Below are 22533 nucleotides of genomic sequence, written 5' to 3'. Positions count from 1 at the left end.
AAATACCAAAATACAACCCTCCTCTTACTCAAAGTGTTAAAAAGTAAGTTTTAGGGACATACAGCTCAAATAACCTTGTATACTAGGTTCTTGTACACTAGATTCAAAACCAGCACCACAAATAAACAAATGAATAAATAAGTCAAAAGCTTGCTTTTCCTATTGGTATAGAAACGTTAAAGTTGTACTTTTCCCATTTGTACAGTGGTAACACACTAAATTAAATATGTAAGGTCTTATCTACATGGGTACTCTAAATAAAAAAAGGGTAGACTTTAGAGGCTTTGCAATGTAAGGCAGCTACCAAAACTGTTATTCTTCTATATGTGAGTCAGTAGTAATTATGACTACTATCTATAGGAAAAACAGGGACCATCACTTACAATTTAAGTATGAAATAAAATCATGGTAGACAGGAAATGAAATTTTGATTTTCCTTACCACACCAAGTACATATTACCTTGTTTCTTTTCTAAAGAAACCATAATACAGGAACTTTGTATAAGTTCTGAACCATACTGTTTGGTTATAGAAAGGACCATCATTTTTTAAGATCACTAATTTACTAAGAAAGACTTAAGGATTACTATTAAAAAGTTGATTTTGTCATATTCTACAAGTAAAGGCAAAATACAATTTTTTTTTTTTTTTGGATTTTCTGGAGCTGAGGACCGAACCCAGGGCCTTGTGCTTGCTAGGCAAGCGCTCTACTGCTGAGCTAAATCTCCAACCCCTAAAATACAAATTCTTTACATCTACTGAACTTTAAATTAAACATGGGTATAAAACCTCAACAAAGCCAGGCGGTGGTGGTGCACGCCTTTAAACCCAGCACTCAGGAGGCAGAGCCAGGCGGATCTCTGAGTTCGAGGCCAGCCTGGGCTACAGAGTGAGTTCCAGGAAAGGCACAAAGCTACATAGAGAAACCCTGTCTCGAAAAAACAAACAAACAAACAAAAAAAAAACTACATTGAGAAAAGAATTGGAAGGGAAGGAGCCAGGAAGACAACCAAAATATAGGGGAAACCAAGAAAGATCCGAAAAGTCCTTAACAGTAAGACAAGAAGAGAAAGAAAAGTACATACTAGGTAAACAAGCAACAGACAAGTATAAAAAAGTCAATTTATTTTTGACAAAGCAACAAAGGCAATACAATAGATAATACAATAAAGTTTATCAAATAGTGCAAGGATTGGCCATTCATAATGCAAAAATTAACCCTAGACCTGAATCTCACACTTCGTTAGTTAATGCAAAGCAGACCAGATCTAAAAAGTTTCTGTATTATCCGGATAGCAGCTGCCTCCCAAGGGAAGGTTAAGGCAGCAAGAGAAAAGCTGCAAGGGAGCCTCCCTGTGCCCTTTTGTATTGTATATTTTAGCTTCTGAACTACAAATATTTAGAAATCCATGCATAAAATTAAAGTTCCTAAAATGTTTTAAGAAAAAACATTCAAGACCTTGGGTTAGGCAAAGTTGTTAAAGGGCATACAGATTGGACTTTCACAAAAATTAACGTTTGCTCTTCAAATGAAATTGTCAGGCAAGTGACGAACTAGGGTAAAATACATGCATTTCACATATCTAACAAAAAAATATTTGTATTGAAAAACTATTAAAAGTGGACTGGGCCTGTAACTCAGCTGCTACTGTGCTTACCTAGCATGCTAGAGACCCTAAATTCAATCCTCAGGAAAACACAAATCTGGCATGATCTCCAGGAGTAGAGGTAGGTTTTCAGACATTCCCAACCACCTGCGGCTACATAGTAAGTTTGAGGCTGGTCTCTACTACACAAATAAAGTTAGCAATGAACAATCCAATTTTTTAAATGAGCAAAGTATTTCAGTGTTTTACTAAAGGTAAATGAAGGGGGAGTTATCAATGTAGTTAAGTTGGTATAATTATACATGTTGTGTATAATATCCCAGCTTTAGGAGCTAGCTCCAAGAAGATCAGGATGTTTAAGAATATTCTCTACTAAACAGAGTTTGAAGCCAGGCTGGGCTAGAGTCTCTGTCTGAAAAGGGAGGAAGAGAGTAAAAATGGCTGATAAGTAGGTTAGATGTTTAGTATGATTAGCCAATAGGAAAATGCAAATTAAAATCATAATAAGACAATTACACACCTACTGGGAAGGCTATACAAGTGTGAACACGAGTGTGAAAAAACTAGCCCTAAAAAAGCCAGATGCAAAGGTGTGTGATATGAATTATACCAAAAAGGCAAATCTAGATAAAAATCAGACTACTAGTTACCTGGGGCTGTGGTGGGAACAGGCATTGGCAACAAACAAGCACAAACAATCTTTTTAGAAAGATAAAAATCTGAAAATCTTTCCTAATGGCTTCACTAAAAACTACTGAATTATTCTCTTTAAAAACTGGTTAATTTTGCCCAGGTGGTGGTGGCACACGCCTTTAATCCCAGCACTCGGAAGGCAGAGGCAGGTGTACCTCTGTCAGTTCTAGGCCAGCCTGGTCTACAGAGCTAGTTCCAGGACAACCAGAGCTACACAAAGAAACTCTAGGGGTGGGGAGGGGGGGTGGAGACACCTGGTTAATTTCTAACATCCACCTTAAGTGTAGAATTCGGCACAGAAAATCCACTACCGTATGACCTATCTAGAATCTATAAAAAAGATAAAATCACAGAAGTAAAGCAATAGTTAAAAGAGCTTGCACCTTGAGTGGTTAATGGAGACTAGGAAGTTGATTAAAATGCTACAAAATTTTAGATAAGAGGCATGTCTGAGATTTAGTAAACATCAGGATGAGCACAGTCAATAATATATATTTCAAATTATCACCATTACATTTCAAATATTTCACCATAAAATGATAGGTAAAAGAAAGGATGTTAGCTTGATTTAATCATCCCACATTGCATGCAGGTCAATATATGACACTATACTCTATAAATGTATAAATTATAACTTGTCAATTAAGAATATTAATTTTAATAGTTTCTTCATGTAGGCCTATAGACAGTATTTAAGTTCAAAAGTAAAAACTTGAGCATACTATTTATAAAACACACAAAATATAAGATGCAGGATCAGGCATACTGGAGTAGAACATAACAATACATTTCTAATGATAAGTTTCCAAGAAACTACTTTACAAAAGTCAAGTGTAGCACGAATCCTAATTGGTCTTAATAAAACCCAGAGCCAGTTATCAGGGTAAATGCTGAAAGATCACAGAAGCAGAGCAGCCAGCCACTAGAAAGACTTCTGACCTCTACCGAATCCTCAGACTGAATGGCTCTGAGATTCTGTCTCTACTCTCTCCTTCTGTTCCTGTCTCCAGCTCCCTAGTGTTGGGATTAAAGATATGAGCCACCACCACTGCTTGATTCTGTCTCTCTTTTAGATAGAGTCAATCTTGTGTAGCCCAGAGTGGCCTTGAACTCCTGATCTTCCTGCTTCCTCTTCCCAAGTGCTGGGTTTAAAGGTGTGTGCTGCCACTTCTTAGCCTCTATGGTTAATCTAGTGGCTGGCTCTGCCCTTTGATCTTCAGGCAAACTTTGTTAAAGTACAAACAAAATATCACCACAGTCAAGCTTAAAACATTAGTGAATAGAAAACAGAATAGCCCAATAATTTCAGTAAATAAATAAGAATTTTTACAGCCACAAGAGACCATTTGTTTTAAAGATGACTGGGTTTTGAATAATTGCAAGACTTATTCAATTTTCACATCTAATCAGTTAATACTAGAAAACTAAAACTCATTTGCGTTATTGTAAAAATTGCATATAAAGCACAAGAGATATGGAAGGCTCAGAAATGGTAAAGTATAGGTTATAGTCTTTAACTTCATTTGCATGTAACAGAAAACAACTTCAAGGTATAAATGTATACCGTCCTTGAACTACATTGCACTTGAAATCTCAGCTGGCTGTTTTCCACAACAAACTACTGTCCTGTATATTTCTAGAATAGTGGTTCTTCAAGCAGAGGACTTGTATTTGTAATAATATTTTAAGACGTTCCCAGATGACACGTGATGCTAAGGCTACTAGTCCACAGAGCTCATTTTAAAAACCACCATTCTAAATCAAGGTGTTCTATAAGTTATTACTCTATAACACTGCCATCTTTAAGATTCACAATGCCTATTTAGCAATATTAAAGGCTCCTGAGGAATGCTTGGTGAGCTGTCGTAAGATATATAATAGTGAAGACTTTGGGAATGATGAAAATGCCGGGAATTATTATGAAAATGCCCAGAAAAAGCGTGTGAAGGAAATAGTACCAAAAGATAACTTCAAAACACAAATATTTAAGGAAAACAGCATATAACTTACTTGTAATCAGGTAAACCAATTGGAAGAATTTCTTCCCATGAATTCTATGAATAACAGGATGCTTTTTTTTTTGTTGTTTTTCGAGACAGGGTTTCTCTGTGTAGCTTTGCGCCTTTCCTGGAGCTCACTTGGTAGCCCAGGCTGGCCTCGAACTCACAGAGATCCGCCTGGCTCTGCCTCCCGAGTGCTGGGATTAAAGGCGTGTGCCACCACCGCCCGGGGCAACAAGATGCTTTAAAATAGCACTGTAAAACATCCCAACAAGGCCCTGTATCTATGACTAATATAAATGTGCAATTTAGGAGATAGTGATATAATTTAATTCTTATTATACCAATTAATGAGGAACACACACTAAAAATTCAGTGCTCCAATTACCATTCCCGGATTATTCTCCATTGCTTGGACCCTTAGATATAAAAGACTCATTTCTTCATCTAAAAAATGGGACAATATTAAACTATTTTCTAAGGTTACTACAGAGATTAAACATTCATATGTAAAGTACACTGAATAAGTACCAATACATCAGCACTTAGCAAGTGTTAACCACAACTGTTGTTCTTCCTTCCCTTCTCTCCTCAGAAAAATATGGTATCATTTTATACACCACAAATTGGCTTGCCACATGGTTATCACCATTACCCCTTCCAAATATTTTCCACAAGCCAATTTCAAGTACTCTGCCCATACCTCATTTACCAGACCATATGCAGATTTATAGTCATCTCTGCAAATTGTTACATGACCAACATGGACTGAATGCTAATACCACACTAACAGCAAAAGAAAATGCCTACAGTACCTTTAGTCATTCCTGACTTTAGTCTTTTTTTACATTGTCCTTTGTGCCAATGACTTAAGTCTTTAAGTATCTAAAATCAAAATCAAACACCAGACTACTTTTTTATGTCCCAGAACCTTGTAACAAGTTCATTGGTTAGACTTGCAGTACCTTCCAACCATTCCAGCTCACTCTCTCCCAATTATAAGCATCAAATCTAAAATTTCCAATTCCCAATGTCATCTCATAACATCACCTCTCAGATACTCAAACACTATAAATGTTCTAGGATTCATCAAGTCACTTCTGAATCTGTCCACAGTATCAATTTCCAACAATCCATTTTTTTTGCCTCCTTATATCTGAAAATCTAATTAACACTTAAGTATTAAACAGCATTTTGCCTACCCAGTGACTTTAAACTACACTTAACTTTATTCAGAAATATTTCAAATAAAATTGTTTTTTCATAATAACTAGTAACATGTAAACCTTTTAGCCTGTTTATACAATGGTACTAGTTTCAAAATCTCTATCTCTAATAGTCTATATAATTATCTTATTAAAGTGAATTAAGTCAATTAAGACAGTCCTCTAGCATTGATCCTGTTCAGAGCATTTTTTTATAAATTCCAAAACTCGAATCACAAGTTTGAGTTCTAAGTAGGGTTGTCAAACACCAAGGAAACTCCAGGTGTAAAATTACTACTGTTGAAAAAAAAACACAACTGTAGAAAAAAATAAATTAAAAAATGTCCCTGGGTTAAAGTAACTAAGTGGAGAAACTATAAAACAAAAATAAAAATCTTAAAAAAAATTATTATGGTATGGTAAGAAAAAATGCAGGACTTAAAGTTTCTTATATTATTTCTGGCAAAAGGTTGTTTTCTTAAGCAAATTGTCACCTCTGCTGTCTTTCCTCAGTTAAGAAACTACAAGACTTAGACAAATTGAGAAACCCTTGTCAAGTAAAATCAAACTATCTTGACTTAAAACCTCACAATAAAAATAAAATCACAAAGGTATAGTGAGAAATATTACCACATACAACAAATGATTAATTTTTAAGTAACTAGGTCTACATTATGTGGTCTAGCATTAAATAAGTATTAAATAATTGGAAGCCTGGTGCTTTTCCAGGTATATCTGAATAGACTTTCTGATTCTCTATGGTCCTTCAAGCCACAGTCATTTAAAAGGCTAAGTAACCAACATAAACTTTACATCACAATTTCTCTCAAATGAGAAAGGTGGTTTAAAAGAAACATTTAACATTAGGATTCTATCTCTGGATATGAATAACACCTTTTCTAAAATATTAGTGTAGAGCTGGTGAAAGGCTGGGAATATGACTTAGTAGTGTTTGCCTTGCAAGGCCTTGAGTTAGTGTCCCACCAAACACATAAAAATGCTATACATGGGGCTGGAGAGATGGCTCAGAGGTTAAAAGCACTGACTGCTCTTCCAGAGGTCCTGAGTTCAATTCCCAGCAACCACATGGTGGCTCACAACCATCTGTAATGAGATCTGGTGCCCTCTTCTGGCCTGCAGGCATATATGCTGTATACATAATAAATAAATAAATCTTTAAAAAAAAAATGCTATACATGGTACAATGAGATTATAAACTCAGAACTGAGGAGGTGAAAACAAGAGGATCACTGTGGCTCACTGGCCAGCCACTCTAGACTAGTTAATGAACTGGCCAGTGAAAGACAATCCTAGAGGTGGATGGTATTTAAGGATAAACCCCGAGTTTGTCCTCGGGCACAAGCATGCATACAAATCAGAATAAACATTTAAAAAAAAATGTTGCCAGGCAGTGGTGGCGCATACCTTTAATCCCTGCACTTGGAAGCAGAGGCAGGCAGATCTCAGTGAGTTTGAGGGCAGCCTGGTCTACACAGTGAGTTCCAGGACAGCTAGGACAGTTACACAGAAAAACCCTGTCTCAAAAAACCAAAACATAAATAAATAAAAATTAAAAATAAAAAAACATGTTAAAACATTAAGTAAATACAATAAAGGCACATTTCCTATTAATTCTCACCTATGGAGATGTTGACTACTCACACTTAAGATATCTAATTCTCACCAAAATTTTAATCCAAAGTGGCTTCTTCCTGACTACAGAGTACTTTCTAAGGAACTCATTTTTACCACCAATAAAAATTTAACATCAGTCCAAGTAAAGGACAATCAGGAAAATAAATCTAAAGTATGTAAATTCATCACAAGTAAAACGTTTGAAACAAGGTATGCCTGTACAGTCACTATTGACTGACGTCTTTTTTTCTCTTAGCACTGTAGGCTCAGGGTAACCTGAAACTCATTATGTAGCACAGCTGACTTCTCCTGAATGCTGGGATTACAGCCATAATGCCGAGCTCTTAAATTTCTTTTATGGATAAACTATATCTAAAATTTCTACCAAAGAACTATTACATCTTAAAAGTTCTGAGACCAAACTCAGAAATTTCACAATGTATTGAGTTCTTGTAATTTAAAAATCATGTATTTAAGCAACTATACATATCATTTGACACATTTGTAAAAGTAACTTTTATGAACACAAACTGCCAAATTCTGTTATACATTTCATCACTGTAGAGGGTATTACTTAAATTTATGTGTGTGGTGTTTTATCTGTACACCATACACAAGCTTGGTATCCACAAAGGTCAGAGTGGGTAAGATACTCTGCGATATGGATATTGATAATCAAACCCGGGCCCTCTAAAAAAGCATCAAGTACTCTTAAACAGAACCATCTCTCCAGCTTCAGGTGCAATTTCTAATAACTTTTTAAGAAGATTTATTTTTTATGTTTATCTGTGAGTATAAATGTGCAGAGACCAGCCGAGGGCATTTGATATCCTGGAGATGGGAGTTACAAGCAGTAACGCTAAGAACCAAATTTACATCCTCTGAAATACAACTCAACCACTGAGCTCTCTAGGCCCCAGATGGGGCAGCAGGCAGAGGATGTAGAGCGTATACCTAGTATGTGCATGGTCCTAGGTTCAAACCCCACTACCTCTACCCAAACAAATGGACTAGTGAAACTGATCACCAGCAAATGTCCTGCTGCCAAGCAAGCCTAGAGACCCACATTTGATCCCAGGGACTAACATGGCCGAAGGAGAAAAATGATCCCAATTGTCTTCTGACTATCCACATGCACATATCCACACATACACAAAAATTAAAAATGCAAAAAAATAACAACCAAGTCATACTGTTATATCTTTGGATTTATTCTCTATTCTTTAAAGCATTGTTAAAGATTATCACATTCTACTTACATGTGTGTGTATGCATTCATTTGAATGTAGGCATGTGTGCCATGGTGAGCTGGAGGAGATTAAGAGGAAAACTTCAGGCTCAATCTTTACTTTCTACCTTGTTTGATACAGGATCTCTTGCCATTCACTACTGTGAACACCAGGCTACCTAACCCACTGTGTTCCAGGGACTCTGTCTCTACCATCTCATCATAGGCAAAGGGATTCTAGATACACACTACCATGCCTGATTAATGTTGATTATGAAGATGCAAACTCAGGTCCTCACACTTGTACAACAAGTACACTTCCTTCACTGAGCCATCTCTCTAGCCCTTCTCAGAGGAACAAATATTACCAGGCATGGTAGAGTGTGCCTGTAATCCCAGCACTTGAAGGATCAGAAGTTCAAAAGGTGAACATATCTACTTTATTCTTCAAGATAAAAGTTACTCTAAGCACAGCAGATCAATTACTTTGATCATCTTTTTCAGAAAACTACTAGCTTCCACAAAGCAAACCCATTTTTTCCTGCTTAATACAAAAAAAGCTGTCTCTTAAGATTATAAACCTACAGATGCTGACTTTCTCACCCAATGTTACATTGTTAGCATTTCATTTTTTTTTTCTTCAAAGAAACATCTAAAGTAATATCTGAGTTTTATTAACTTTTTCAAATTGTTTTGGTTTTGTGTTTTTGTTTTGCTTAGGTTTTTGGAAACAGGGTTTCTCTCTGTAGCCCTGGCTGTCCTAGAACTCGCCCTGTAGACCAGGCTGGCCTTGAACTCAAGCCTCAGTCTCCTAGGGGCTGGAATTAATGGTGTACACCACCACTGCCAGGCTTGGGTTTTTTTTGTTTTGTTTTGTTTTGTTTTGTTTTTTGCTTTTTTTGTTGTTTTTTAAGCAATGAACCATTTAAGATTTTAGGACAAAACTGTGAAGACTACATTTTCAATGTTAGGGACTCACTACATATTCAATGTCAGGGAAATCTCATAAATTTAGTGAAATTAGGATTTGGACCCAACTGCAACGTTTATGCCACAAAGTTCCTCATATATTCTATTTTTATAGTAAATATATTAATCTGCAATGCTCTACAAATACATGCCATAAATTTATTGATTTAATCACATCCCATAAACTGGATTTAGGGGTATTTTAAAGTGTTGAGAGTTTATTTTTTTAATCCAACAACTTTATCCAAAAATGCAGAAAATTTTTCTGGCTGGCCAGGAGGATAACATTTCAGTGTTGATAAATCCATTGACTGTAACAGCCCAGGAAGCGTGCTAAAACAAAAGAAGAAAAATATCAGGTAACATGAGAGAAAATTCCATAGAATTTGATGCCCATTTGATGAATGAACTGAATTTTTGTATATTTTAATATTATGGGGTTATATACACTAGTATTATTGCCAACACACAGAGTACTATAAAATGTCATATGAATTGAATAGGCATTGTTATCTCAGTCAAATGAAGTGTTTTGGAAATGTCATTTCAAGGAAAATGTGTTTACATTGTTTTTAAATACTATTCAGTACCAAACAAATATAAAATAAAATCAAGTTAATTTATGAAAACAATAAATGAAACCAAAACAATAGATATCAGAATCAGACAAGAAAGTAAACTATGATAACTACACTAAATACATCATGCATGCAGATTGTGAGAAAACTTTTTTACTGGAAATTATCATGAATTCAAAACTAATTAATCAATACGTGGTCACCATGCATGTTGGAAATAAGGTTCTAAACAACAGCATAACTGTACTTTGGAAACTTAAACAAGTCAAAAAGACAGATGACCGTCCAGCCTAGGTTTGGGAAAAATATAATCAATCCTTGATACTTTCATTTGAGTGACTTTTCTGAAATTAATAGTTTATAAAACTGTTTTAAAAGGGAGGGAGGGGGGGCTGGAGAGATGGCTCAGAGGTTAAGAGCACTGGCTGCTCTTCCGGAGGTCATGAGTTCAATTCCCAGCAACCACATGGTAGCTTACAACCACCTGAAATGAGATCTGGTGCCCTCTTCTGGACTGCAGGCAGAACACTCTGTGCATAATAAATAAATAAATCTTTAAAAAAAAAAAAGGGGGGGGGAGAAATTGCTCAGAGGGTAAAGGTGATTGCCACCAAGCCTGAAAACAGTGAAATCAATCCCAAGAACCCACATGGAGGAAGAACACGTGAAAGTTGTCCGTCTTTTAGGCCCACAACATAGCACACATATATACATAAATGATTTTTTTTCAAAAGAAGACACACAGGTCATTTCATCCTACACAAAAAGTTAGGATGTCTTTATAAAAACAACAAACAAAAAAAACAATGTTTTCTCTTTTATAATACTAAAAACAAAAAAATCAGAGTAGCTAACTAGCTGGGTAAAGTGACCCATACCTATCTATCTATAATCTCAAAAACTCGGAAGGATCAGGAGTTCAAGATGAGCCTAGGCTACATAGAGACCATCTTCAAAAAAATAAAAGTAAATACATTTTGAATGAAAATCCTTTTCAATAGCCCCTAGAAATATTAACTTGCATACAGTAGTTAGGAAGATAAGATCTGTTCCTGTTTTAAAGTGGTATTGTCAACTTAACGGTATCAACTACCTAAGGGCAGACACACCAATTATTTGAACCATTCATAATTTCTAGCTTTTCTTCTGAGTCATTGTACCAAGACAACATTCCCTTTCCTCCATCATAGAGATGAGCACACCATTAATTTTACTGTTGGAATAGTGACTGACTCAATCTGTCTTCTCCCACTGGGAACATCAAGCTTTGTACACACATATCTGTCTCTGTGCGTGTGTGTTTGTGTGTGTATACCAAATGCCTAAAGAATCATGGCATATAACAAGTGTTCCATATTTAATGAATGCACACAAGTATATACCAAATGCCTGAAAGAAACAAAAATAAAATAAAACCCAAAGACACCCCATGTTTTAAAGTCAATATAAGATACAGATATAGACATACAATTAATTTCTTTATGAGGTTACTTAGTTTTTTTAAATATCAAATTAGAAAAGTTTTTAGAATCAAGCAACTGGGAATTACTGACCTGGCCCTTTGGCAAGCTTCTTTGGCAAGAAGAACTAACAGAAAAACAGCATTTTTCTTCAAGCTTCTACTGCGATGCTGATAAAAACAATATTCCTTACCAAAGATCTCTTTGTTTAAAGTGCTCCAGTGGCTTCTCATTAAACATAAAATAAAATTAGAACTCTTAAATGAGCTATGCCCTCCTGGCTTAACATTCACTCTTCCCTGGTCACTGTGCTTTTACCATACCAGTCTTCCCTGTTCCTCAAGCATTCCAAACTCCAAGTTCACTCCTAAGTTAAGGCTTTTGTAACTCAAGTTCCCTTGTCTCTAAACTTCATATGTCTGGTTCTTCCTTCTAATTCAGAACTCACCTCAAAATCAGGTCCTTTGTCAAGCCTCTCCTGAAGTCTACCTAATTCTTCCTTAGCCCAGCTATAACAGTGTCTTGTCTTTTTATTTGTAGCATAGTTCACCATGTGAAATTCTACCACCATAATGTAAACACAATGCTTACTACTGTAACCCAAGCACTTTATATTAGGTAGAAGAGAATATATAAATGAATATATTTAATTTAGAGCTTCCAATGGATTTACTAAAAGTCAATCTTTAACAACTAAAATTCATTATATACATATACGGAACTCTCAAAATAACTAAATTAATTATTTCTTAATATAAGCATACACCTTCTTCCAATACTGAAAACCTAAGATTCTTGGAAATCTGCACACCTGTATGCACATTCATACATTCAAATTCCCATATAATAAATACATAATACAGGAAATACACAACACAGAACAGAGTCAAAGCTAAAGACAAATAAGAGGTTACAGTTGAGAAAAATCAAAATATAATTGATGAATGTGAAAAACGTAAAAATCATAAGGTTAGGCAGGTGAGTAATAACAGCTGGGGAGGAATTTAAGACAAGAGATCAACTGCTCAGTCTCTAGTATACCTGCAGGTACAATAGAAGAGATGTCCTTCTTTGTGCAACTGCTTTGCCAACTCCAATTGATGATTGTTCATTAACTTTTCATTTACAACTACCACAAGTGGCTTGCCTTTTTCCAAACTCTCCAAACAGCTTCCTGCACCTACAAAAATAGTATTTATTAATTCAATTTTTTAAACTTATTGTACTCTATCATTATAGTTTGATTTCTAAAATTGAATAATTAGCCGGGCAGTGGTGGCACATGCCTTTAATCCCAGCACTTGGGAGGCAGAGGCCAGCCTGGACTACAAAGTGAGTTCCAGGATAGGCGCAAAGCTACACAGAGAAACCCTGTCTCGAAAAAAAGAAAAGAAAACTGAATAATTTAGTCAATGAAACTATATAAAACTAAACCTTTTAATAATAAGTTCAAAATGACAAACGTAGGTCAAGTTTAGTAGCATATGCCCCCTATCCCATCATGTGGGAGATTAGACTCTGTACCAACAACAAAAGACAAAACCGTACCAACTATTTTTCTCTGACAGGTTTTTGTGGGGGAGGGGGATAGAAGGTCTACAGCCTAATCTTGCCTGATACTTGCTACAAATCTCAGAATGACCTTGAACTCATTATCATTATTGTCCTGTTTCAACCTCCAGAGCCCTGAGATTACCAAATCCCTAGTTGACACCACTGAACAACTTTACTTCACTTCTATCCAAATACAAACAGAAAAGACAGGTTTATGCCCTGCAAGAATTAAGACACCCACATTAAAAGCTGAGTTCAGTCTGTAACACCAATTAGGGGAGGAGGGAGGCAGGAAATCCCTGGAGTTCATTAACCTGTTAGGTGAGCTGAACTGAATAATGATGAACTCCAGGTTCAGTGAGACCCTGTTTCAAATAATAATGTGGATGGCTTAGAATTCAAGAGCATATACTGCTTTCATGCAGAGGACCTAAGTTTGACTGGGTCACTCATACCTGCCTATAACTCTAGCTCCAGGATGTACAAAACTAAAAAATAAATATTAAAAAATAGTGGGAGCACAGTGAAGCATACCTTTAATGCCAACACTCAGGAGGCAGAAGCTGACAGGTCCTTGAGAGCTCAAAGCCAGCCTGGTCTACATACTGAATTCTAGGCAAGCCAAGACTACATAGTGAGATCCTTAAAAAACACTCATCGTCTACCTCTAGCCTCAACACACACAGATGCATCACTCACACATACACACATGCTCACATAGATGCACATGCACAGATCAGAAACACATAAAAAGTAAAGGTGGTTTAAGAAAAACATTTCAGAGTTTTCAAGATGGCCCCAGAGCCCACATGGTAGAAGACACAGGCGCGCACACACACACACACACACACACACACACACACACACACACACACACACGAAAGGAGGGTGAGGGAAGAGAACAAATAAATGCACATTTTTTTTTTAATTTTTAAAGGCTAGTCTATAATAGTGACAGGCACTAATATAGGAAAACAGTTCTTATGTATTTACCCCTAAAGTGTCATGCCCAAGATAGCCAAGCCTAGATCACCATGAATATGCAGATATACATTATGATCACTTCAACTTTGCAATTTGAAATCCCCTAGAGGGCTGGGGAGGCTTAGCAGATACTTGTCACCAAACCTGACAACCTGAATTTCCACCATGGAAACCACATGGTAAAGAGAACCAATTCCCACAAGTTGCCTTCTGACTTTCACATACATGCCATGGCACACTCGCATCCATACACATAGGCAAGTAAATCTAAAACAATATTTTTAATCTCCTAGATATTTTAAATGGCATTTAGGACTGTTAAAAGTAAATAAATCCTTTTTGAGATGTGATAGGGTGGTAATTAAGAAGACAGACTCTATTGCCAAATTGTTATGTATCTACAACTATGAATTACTGAACATCCATGTGTCTCAGTTACCTCACCTACAAGATGGGGACAGATGTTAATAACTTTGCTCACAAGTTTAGGAGGATTAAGCAACATTCAGAAAGAATTCAAAGTAAGACTAATGCCATACACATAAACATACTATATAATAAAGATTATGCTATACATTTTAGTAATGTCTATTCCTTTTCTTGTTTTTCTGGTTTTGGAGACAGGATTTCTCTGTGTAGCCCTGGCTAGCCCAGAACCCACTGTGTAGGCTGGTCTTAAACTCAAGAGATCTGCCTGTGCTGGGATTAAAGGAGTGCATTAGCACTGCCCAGCAGTAATATTTTTCGAAACAAGGTTTCTCCGTGTACTTTTGATGCCTGTCCTGGATCTCACTCTGTAGACCAGGCTGGCCTTGAACTCCCAGAGATCTGCCTGCCTCTGCCTCCCAAGTACTGGAATTAAAGGCCTGCGCCACCGCTGCATGGCCAATAATGTCTATTTCTAATGAATCTTCTCTCCTCAAATTAGTCTTCGGGGGAAAAAAACAGCATGTCCCCCACAATACCCATAGCAGTCAAAACTGCACTGCTCCCCAAAAACAGCTTTTATAAAAGTACTAGAAATCTCAGGAACTCCATTAGTTTGATTCTCTCAAGGATACAAATTACTAAAAATATGAATATAAAATATTTAAAACATAAGATATATTTTCTAAATATATTAGTTTATGTCTCTGAATATACAATTTACAAATCTAAAATTTTAATTTTCTTACCATATATGCTATATAAAAATATTTTATTGCATCTATTTTACATAAATTCAACAGAAATGCTAAAAAGACAATCTTTAAATGGCAGTTTCTGCAACCCCACTCCTACCATTGAAAAGGCTTAATGCCCTTTAGATCTAAGCCCAAATACTAATTTCAAATTCACAATTTGTTACGATAACTGCATACATTATCTTTCCCCCTGTGTTTAGTTTCTTATAGAAACTGGGCTAAAATAATTTCATATCCTTCTCTTGCCCAGAAATAGCCTTCTCTCTACTAAAATTCTCAATGGATATATTCAAGTCAAATAATTACATTAAAACAGAGCTGCGATGAATTTATTCTGTGTAATTAACTTACAGTTTTGTTTTGTTGGTTTTTCGAGACAGGGTTTCTCTCTAGTTTTGGTGCCTGTCCTGTAGACCAGGCTGGCCTTGAACTCACAGAGATCAGCCTGCCTCTCCCTCCCAAGCACTGGGATTAACGGCGTGTGCCACCACTGCCCAGCAACTTACAGATTTTTGTTTGTTTGTTTTTTTGGTTTTTCGAGACAGCGTTTCTCTGTGTAGCTTTGCGCCTTTCCTGGGACTCACTTGGTAGCCCAGGCTGGCCTTGAACTCAAAGATCCGCCTGGCTCTGCCTCCCAGTGCTGAGATTAAAGGCGTGCGCCACCACCGCCCGGCTACTTACAGATTTTTAAGACAGGTCTCAGGTAGCCCAAGCTGGCCGCCACCTCTCCCTCTCAAGTGCTAGAACTACAGGTATGAGACATGGAGCCCGGCTTTATTTTTTTGTAGTGGTAAGAACTGGTCACAGGGCTTTTCACATGCTATGCATGTACCCTGAGTCCTTGTAAATTCAGTCTGAAAAGGTGAAAGTGTCTATTTTTTTTTTTAAATCAAAGGCAGAAACCAGAGATTCGCAGACACTTTACCTGCGTGGCTGATGACAAGGTCTGCTTGCTGAAGGTCTTCTTTCAAAGAATCCTTATACCTGTAAACATCCAGAGTGAATGACTCAGTACTGAATGGTTCAGGGACCACTGTGCCTCTACCAATTTGGAGGACAAGTCGGTTGTAACCGAGACTCTTGAGGATCTAAAACAGGAAATAAGAAAACGTGGTCCTTTTAAACAAAGTCCTTCAAGAAGAGCAGTGAGCCAACCTCCCAGCCGCTGCTGAGATAAAGGGCGCGCTATCTGACCCCTGCCTGTTTCAAAAAGAACCCTTTCCCAACCCCCTGAGGGCCAGGTCCCGCCAAGGAACCTCACTGCCCGCAGGAAGACACAAACATACCTGAAATGAGGAGTCAGTCGAAAACTAGGCGGGAACCAAAGGAAGAGCCTGTTTCTGTCTCACCAGTTGAGCTGGGGCCCAGCAAAGCAGTAGGGGCGCCACGGGAGCCCCTAGGCTGAGGGCACCACCCCGAGGGCAAGACCCACTCCACCTGTACAAGGAGTCAGGTGGGGTCTGGGTCCCAGGCGCCAGGGCAACCCGTTGGGGGGGAGGGGGCGCCGACTGAGCTGTTGAGACGGAACCATTCCCAGCAGGGGGGGGATCGCGGACTGAGACGCCGCGGAGAAAACCATATCCCCCACCCCCACCCCCACCCCCAAAGCTTCTCCCGCCTAAGAGGGTCAGTGGGTGAGGGGTGGCTGCCCCAGGCGCCTCAGGGCAACCTGTTCCCAGACTGAAGGGTGGAGGCGTGGCGTCCGCAGACAGAGGCGCCCTGGGAAAAGCCCTTGGAAGGGGTGAGGGGTCATGGCTCCAGGCGTTGGCAGGGACCAGATAGGGCTTCAGGGAGGGACCCAAGACATGCGGGCATGCTGGTAGAGACTGCACAGTGGAGGAGATAAGGCCGGGAAGGAGGGACTGAGAGAAGGCATGGGGGTGGGGGGAGGGGGAGGGGAGACTGCACACAGGTGCTGAGCACGGGGTGGGGGGGCGAGGGGAGACTGCGGAAGGGGTGGGCACGGGGCGGGGGAGCGAGGGAAGATTGCAGAGGGGGTGGGGGAGCGAAAGAAGACTGCACACAGGTGCTGAGCACGGGGTGGGGGGGAGCACGGGGTGGGGGGCGAGGGGAGACTGCGGAAGGGGTGGGCACGGGGCGGGGGAGCGAGGGAAGATTGCAGAGGGGGTGGGGGAGCGAAAGAAGACTGCACACAGGTGCTGAGCACGGGGTGGGGGGGAGCACGGGGTGGGGGGCGAGGGGAGACTGCGGAGGGGGTGGGCACGGGGTGGGGGGAGCGAGGGAAGATTGCAGAGGGGGTGGGGGAGCGAGGGAAGACTGCACACAGGTGCTGAGCACGGGGTGGGGGGCGAGGGGAGACTGCGGAAGGGGTGGGCACGGGGTGAGGGGAGCGAGGGAAGATTGCAGAGGGGGTGGGGGAGCGAGGGAAGACTACATACAGGTGCTGAGCACGGGGTGGGGGGGAGCACGGGGTGGGGGGCGAGGGGAGACTGCGGAAGGGGTGGGCACGGGGCGAGGGGAGCGAGGGAAGATTGCAGAGGGGGGTGGGCACGGGGTGGGGGGAGCGAGGGAAGATTGCAGAGGGGGTGGGCACGGGGTGGGGGTGAGGAAGGCTACACACAGGTGCTGAGCACCGGGTGGAGGGCGAGGGGACACTGCGGAGGGGGTGGGCACGGAGGGGGGTGGGGGAGCGAGGGAAGATTGCAGAGGGGGTGGGGGGAGCGAGGGAAGACTGCACACAGGTGCTGAGCACCGGGTGGAGGGCGAGGGGACACTGCGGAGGGGGTGGGCACGGGGGGGGGGGGAGGAGATTGCAGAGGGGGTGGGCACGGGGTGGGGGGGGTGAGGAAGACTGCACAGGTGCTGAGCACGAGGTGGGGGGGAGAGGAGATTGCAGAGGGGGGTGGGCACGGGGTGGGGGGGGGTGAGGAAGACTGCACAGGTGCTGAGCACGAGGTGGGGGGGAGAGGAGATTGCAGAGGGGGTGGGCACGGGGTGGGGGGGTGAGGAAGACTGCACAGGTGCTGAGCACGAGGTGGGGGGGAGAGGAGATTGCAGAGGGGGTGGGCACGGGGTGGGGGGGTGAGGAAGACTGCACAGGTGCTGAGCACGAGGTGGGGGGCGAGGGGAGATGCGGAGGGGGTGGGCACGGGGGGGGGGCCGAGAGGAGACAGGAGACAGCAAAAGGAGGCACGGCGCTTGCAGAGGGAGGCTGGGAGGGCAATGAGGGCGAAGGAAGGCGAAGGGACGGAGGAAGAGCCCGGCCGGCCGCCGCGGTGCTCACGGACCGAGCAGCTGCCACGCGTCCTTCCCGCCTATGGCTGGGGAAGGACAGCCGAGCTCAGACAGCAGGGCCGCCCGGGCGCACTCACCCGCAGGCTGTCTTCAGCGGCCACACACGCAATGAGGTCGTCGAAGCTGGTGGTCCCCACAGTCACAAACGCACTCTTCATCGCGCGGGTTCCCGAGTCCGAATTGGTGAGCGGATGTGACGTGGGCCGTTCACGCTGACGCCCCAGGGAGGGCGGAGGGAGGCGGAAGTCCATCGGGCCAGGGGGTGGTGTGGCTCCGGTGGGTGGGCCAAGGAAGTCAAGTAGGCGGGGTGTTCCCTCCTTGCCGCCGGCGTTCTGGAGGAGTCTGGCCTACATCCTGAGGACCGGCTACCTCCCAGCGGAGCTGTAAATGGTTTACACGTTTGCAGATGGTAACACCCTTAGGCTCTATCAAAAGGCTGGACCCCCCCCCCATAAGGGGGTGGGAACTTGCCAAGTGGAATTGGGGTCTACTGAGAAAAACAAAAACCCGAACACCTAACTAAACATTGTGCTGAAGGCATTGTTTTGAGTACCACCAATCTTTCCACGATAGGACTGAGATTTTCGTGTAATACCATAAACGTCCACTGCTCTTGGTTCATGCATGCCCTTTGCATTTAGGAAAGAACAGCTTTTCTCAGGCAAACCTCACCATATCTTTGAGGTGCACTTTTAGTCCTGGTATAATAGCTCATAAGAGGCAAAAGGATTGTTGGGAACTCCAAGTCAGCATGGGATATATAGTGAGATCCTGCCTCTAAATAAGTAAATAAAAATAAAGCGCGTACTTTTATTTAAGACTGTAATAAACATCAGGTGGTGGTTCATCACTATTATCCCAGCACTTGGGAAGCTGAGGCAGAAGGATCAGGATTTCCAGGTCAGCCTGGGCTTCATGAGGCCCTGTTTCCAAAACCAAGTAAATAGACCCATCACAAATCTCCTTCATTCTAAATTTAGTATGTGCACAACTAAAGTGATTACTAAAACCCATCGTTAATCAGTAAATTCCCTTTGGCTCAAAACAGAAATATGCCTGGCGGTGGAGGCGCACGCCTTTAATCCCAGCACTCGGGAGGCAGAGCCAGGCGGATCTCTGTGAGTTCGAGGCCAGCCTGGGCTACAGAGTGAGTTCCAGGAAAGGCGCAAAGCTACACAGAGAAACCCTGTCTCGAAAAACCAAGAGAGAGAGAGAGAGAGAGAGAGAGAGAGAGAGAGAGAGAAATACATATTTTCAAATCATCTGTATAATGCTTGAATTTGCAGTTCCCATTTGTAATTATTCTCACACAGACAGCTTTCTCTTCGTGTCCTATTTGGACTCGAACAATTTTTTTTTATTATTTCTCTAAGGAATTATCTAGGTTATGAAACATTTTTAAGCAGATGGCTCAACATATTACCAAACAAAAATGTGGGTAGTAACCAGCCCAATTTGCAGCTACTAAATATTTTGCTGAGATAGCATTTTAAGGGCATTAGATTTTTTCATTTGGTTTAGTGAGGTTTGTTTTGCTTTGCTTTGATGGTTGTGGTGGTGGTAGTTGTGTTTGTTTCTGTTTTCTCACATTTCTACATACTATATTTTTGGTAGTGTGATTTCTTGGGAATTTTTATGTAGTTTGAGTACAATTTGATTAGACACTGGGCCTGGCATGAGCTTAAACCCTCGAAGCCCACCCATAGTGACACACCTCCTCCACCAATGCCATACCTGCTGCAATAAGGCCTCACCTCCTAACGGGTCCTAAACAGCTCCACTAACTGGGGACCAAACATTCAAACATATGAGCCTATTGGGATAGGCTCATTCAGACCACCACATACCTGATTTTTATTGTTGTATTTATATATACATAGGAACTTGTGTGCTATTGTGTCAACATGTATATTTATAGCCATATTGGTGTTTGTATTTTGTCTGTATGGTACCAAATTAACTAGAGCACTTACAATAAGTAACACATGTCTTAAAATGTATGTGATTTTGTTACATTTTATTTATTTATTTATTGTGGGGGGTGCACATGTGGAACCCCAGGGACAACTTGTAGAAGTCAGATGTGCTCTTATACCATATAGGTTCGGGAAATAGAGCTTAGGTTGTCAGGCTTAGTGGTGGGGCTTTTACCCACTGAGCCATCTCGATGACCAAAATTTATGTGATTGCAGTAAACTTTGTTGAATAAATTTTTTGGTTCAATTAAAATAAATATATCTATTAACATTACATATGTTTCGTCTCTAGCAGGTGTTTTAAAATCATCAGTATTATAGTTTGAACTAAAAACGAAAGGAAAAAAAACTATCCACCGGCTCCTACCTCCCAATTTCTGAGATTAAACATATGAGCAACACCACCTGGCTATAGAAACACCATGTGAATCCAACAGAATTCTGGCTCAGAAATGTTGAACTAAAATTCTAAAAACTGAATAAAACTACTCAAATTAAGATAACTATGTCAAATATACATGAAAAATAAAGTATTTATTTGATATAAAAGGGTTATGGCTTTTACTAGAGAAGAAACAATATTTTTCTAGTTTAGAGTTTTTATGTCTTATTTTAAAGTGTGCGTGATATGAAAGTGAGTCATTTGCTGTGCTACTGACTTTGGCCCCAGACCTAGTTCAGAGCTTAAAGTTTGTTTCAAAAAAAAAATTGAAAGTTTGAAACAGGTTGAGCTATGGTGGTACACGTTTTTAACTGGAGCCAGCCTGGTCTACAGAGTGAGTTCCAGGACAGACAGGGCTACACACAGAAACCCTGCCTCAAAAAGAAAAGGTTTTAAACAGTTTTGAGTGAATTTCATGTATAATCAAGTTGATTAAATTTTTTTTATACGGGCATGATGGCACAAGCCTCTAATCCCAGCACTCAGGAGGCAGAGGCATGTGCATCTCTATGAGTTTGAGGCCAGCCTGGGCTACAGCCAGTTCGATGACAACCAGAGCTACACAGAAAACCTGTCTGGAGAAAACCCAAAATATTATTATTAATAATAATAAAATAACTTCCAGACAAGACTTTTTCCCAAGCAAAGGAAATAACAACGAAACAGCACAAGGCACAGAGGATCTGTTTCCCTCCGTTGTTTGGTTTGGTTTGGTTTTTATTTTTCAGTTTACTCAAATGGTGAACAAATCTTTTGAGTTTCACCAATACTACACCAAAAACTTGTTGAGAGGAGGAAGAAAAGGAATTGTAAGATAGTAAATGTTTGTGGCGTGTGTGAGTATGGTGTATGTACAGGAAGACAAATGTGGCAGTGCCAGTGTGGAGGCCAGAGGAGGATGCCAAGTATCTGTTCTTATCACTCTTTGCCCGACTCCCTGGAGGCGTGGTCTCTCACCGGACCTGGAGCAAGGCTGGCTGTCCAGCAAGCCCCAGTGATCTTCAAGTCTCTGTTTACAAGTGCTGGAGGCCATGAATTTTAACTCAGGTTCTAGGGGTGCAAAAATTCAAGTCCTAGTGCTTGTGCAGCAAACATTCTTACATCTTGAACCATCTCTCCAGCCACCAAATTCTAGATTGTAAACATCAATATTCTGTTTTATGTTAATGTTTTAGGTTGTTGGGGTTTTTTTTTATATATTTCTGTAACCTTTTCTTTTTTCTTTGGTTTTTTGAGACAGGGTTTCTCTGTGTAGCTTTGCGCCTTTCCTGGAACTCACTTTGGAGAACGGGCTGGCCTCGACTGTAACCTTTTCTTATACAAAGTCTTGCTAAGTAGTCCAGACTGGTCTTGAACTCATGACCCTCCCAGCTGAGCATCTGAGTGCCAGCAATTATAAGCATGTATCACCATAATGTGCACATATGGCTTTTTGGTATAATTTTTGAAGAGCAAGCAAGGTTTCATTGAGAAGTAGAATAACACCAAGGAGTGGTCCTCAAAATCACTTTCTTTTTTTGTCATAATTCTTGGTATTTAACGCTCCTGCATGCTTTTCTTCTCTTTTGGACTATAAAATCTTCAAAGCTAGAAAGTATAACTAGAGTATCTCTAACCCCCAATATTGAATACTTTTCCAGGTATCCAGATCATACTCAATACATCCTTATTGAGTTGAAAATTAGTAAGAGCTGAGGGGATATAGCTCAGTAGCAGAGCACTTGTGTGAGATCCTAGGTTATAATATAAAGCAGTAACAGCAA

The 22533-nt window shown here is 40.6% G+C and overlaps 1 protein-coding gene across 1 annotated transcript in view; it reads right to left on the bottom strand.

Moving 5' to 3' along the window:
* Positions 1 to 18550, bottom strand: part of Alg13 (ALG13 UDP-N-acetylglucosaminyltransferase subunit) — a 58405-nt gene extending 39855 nt beyond the window's left edge. Inside the window, 3 exon segments of the mRNA XM_059251510.1 lie at positions 12417 to 12555; positions 16023 to 16185; positions 18430 to 18550. Coding sequence (XP_059107493.1) covers positions 12417 to 12555; positions 16023 to 16185; positions 18430 to 18510 — 383 coding nt within the window. The 5' untranslated portion in view covers positions 18511 to 18550.
* Positions 18551 to 22533: the final 3983 nt, after the last annotated feature.

This window comes from Peromyscus eremicus, chromosome X (genome assembly GCF_949786415.1).
Source record: "Peromyscus eremicus chromosome X, PerEre_H2_v1, whole genome shotgun sequence".
Lineage (NCBI taxonomy): Eukaryota > Metazoa > Chordata > Mammalia > Rodentia > Cricetidae > Peromyscus > Peromyscus eremicus.
This window is presented reverse-complemented; position numbering and strand designations above follow the sequence as displayed.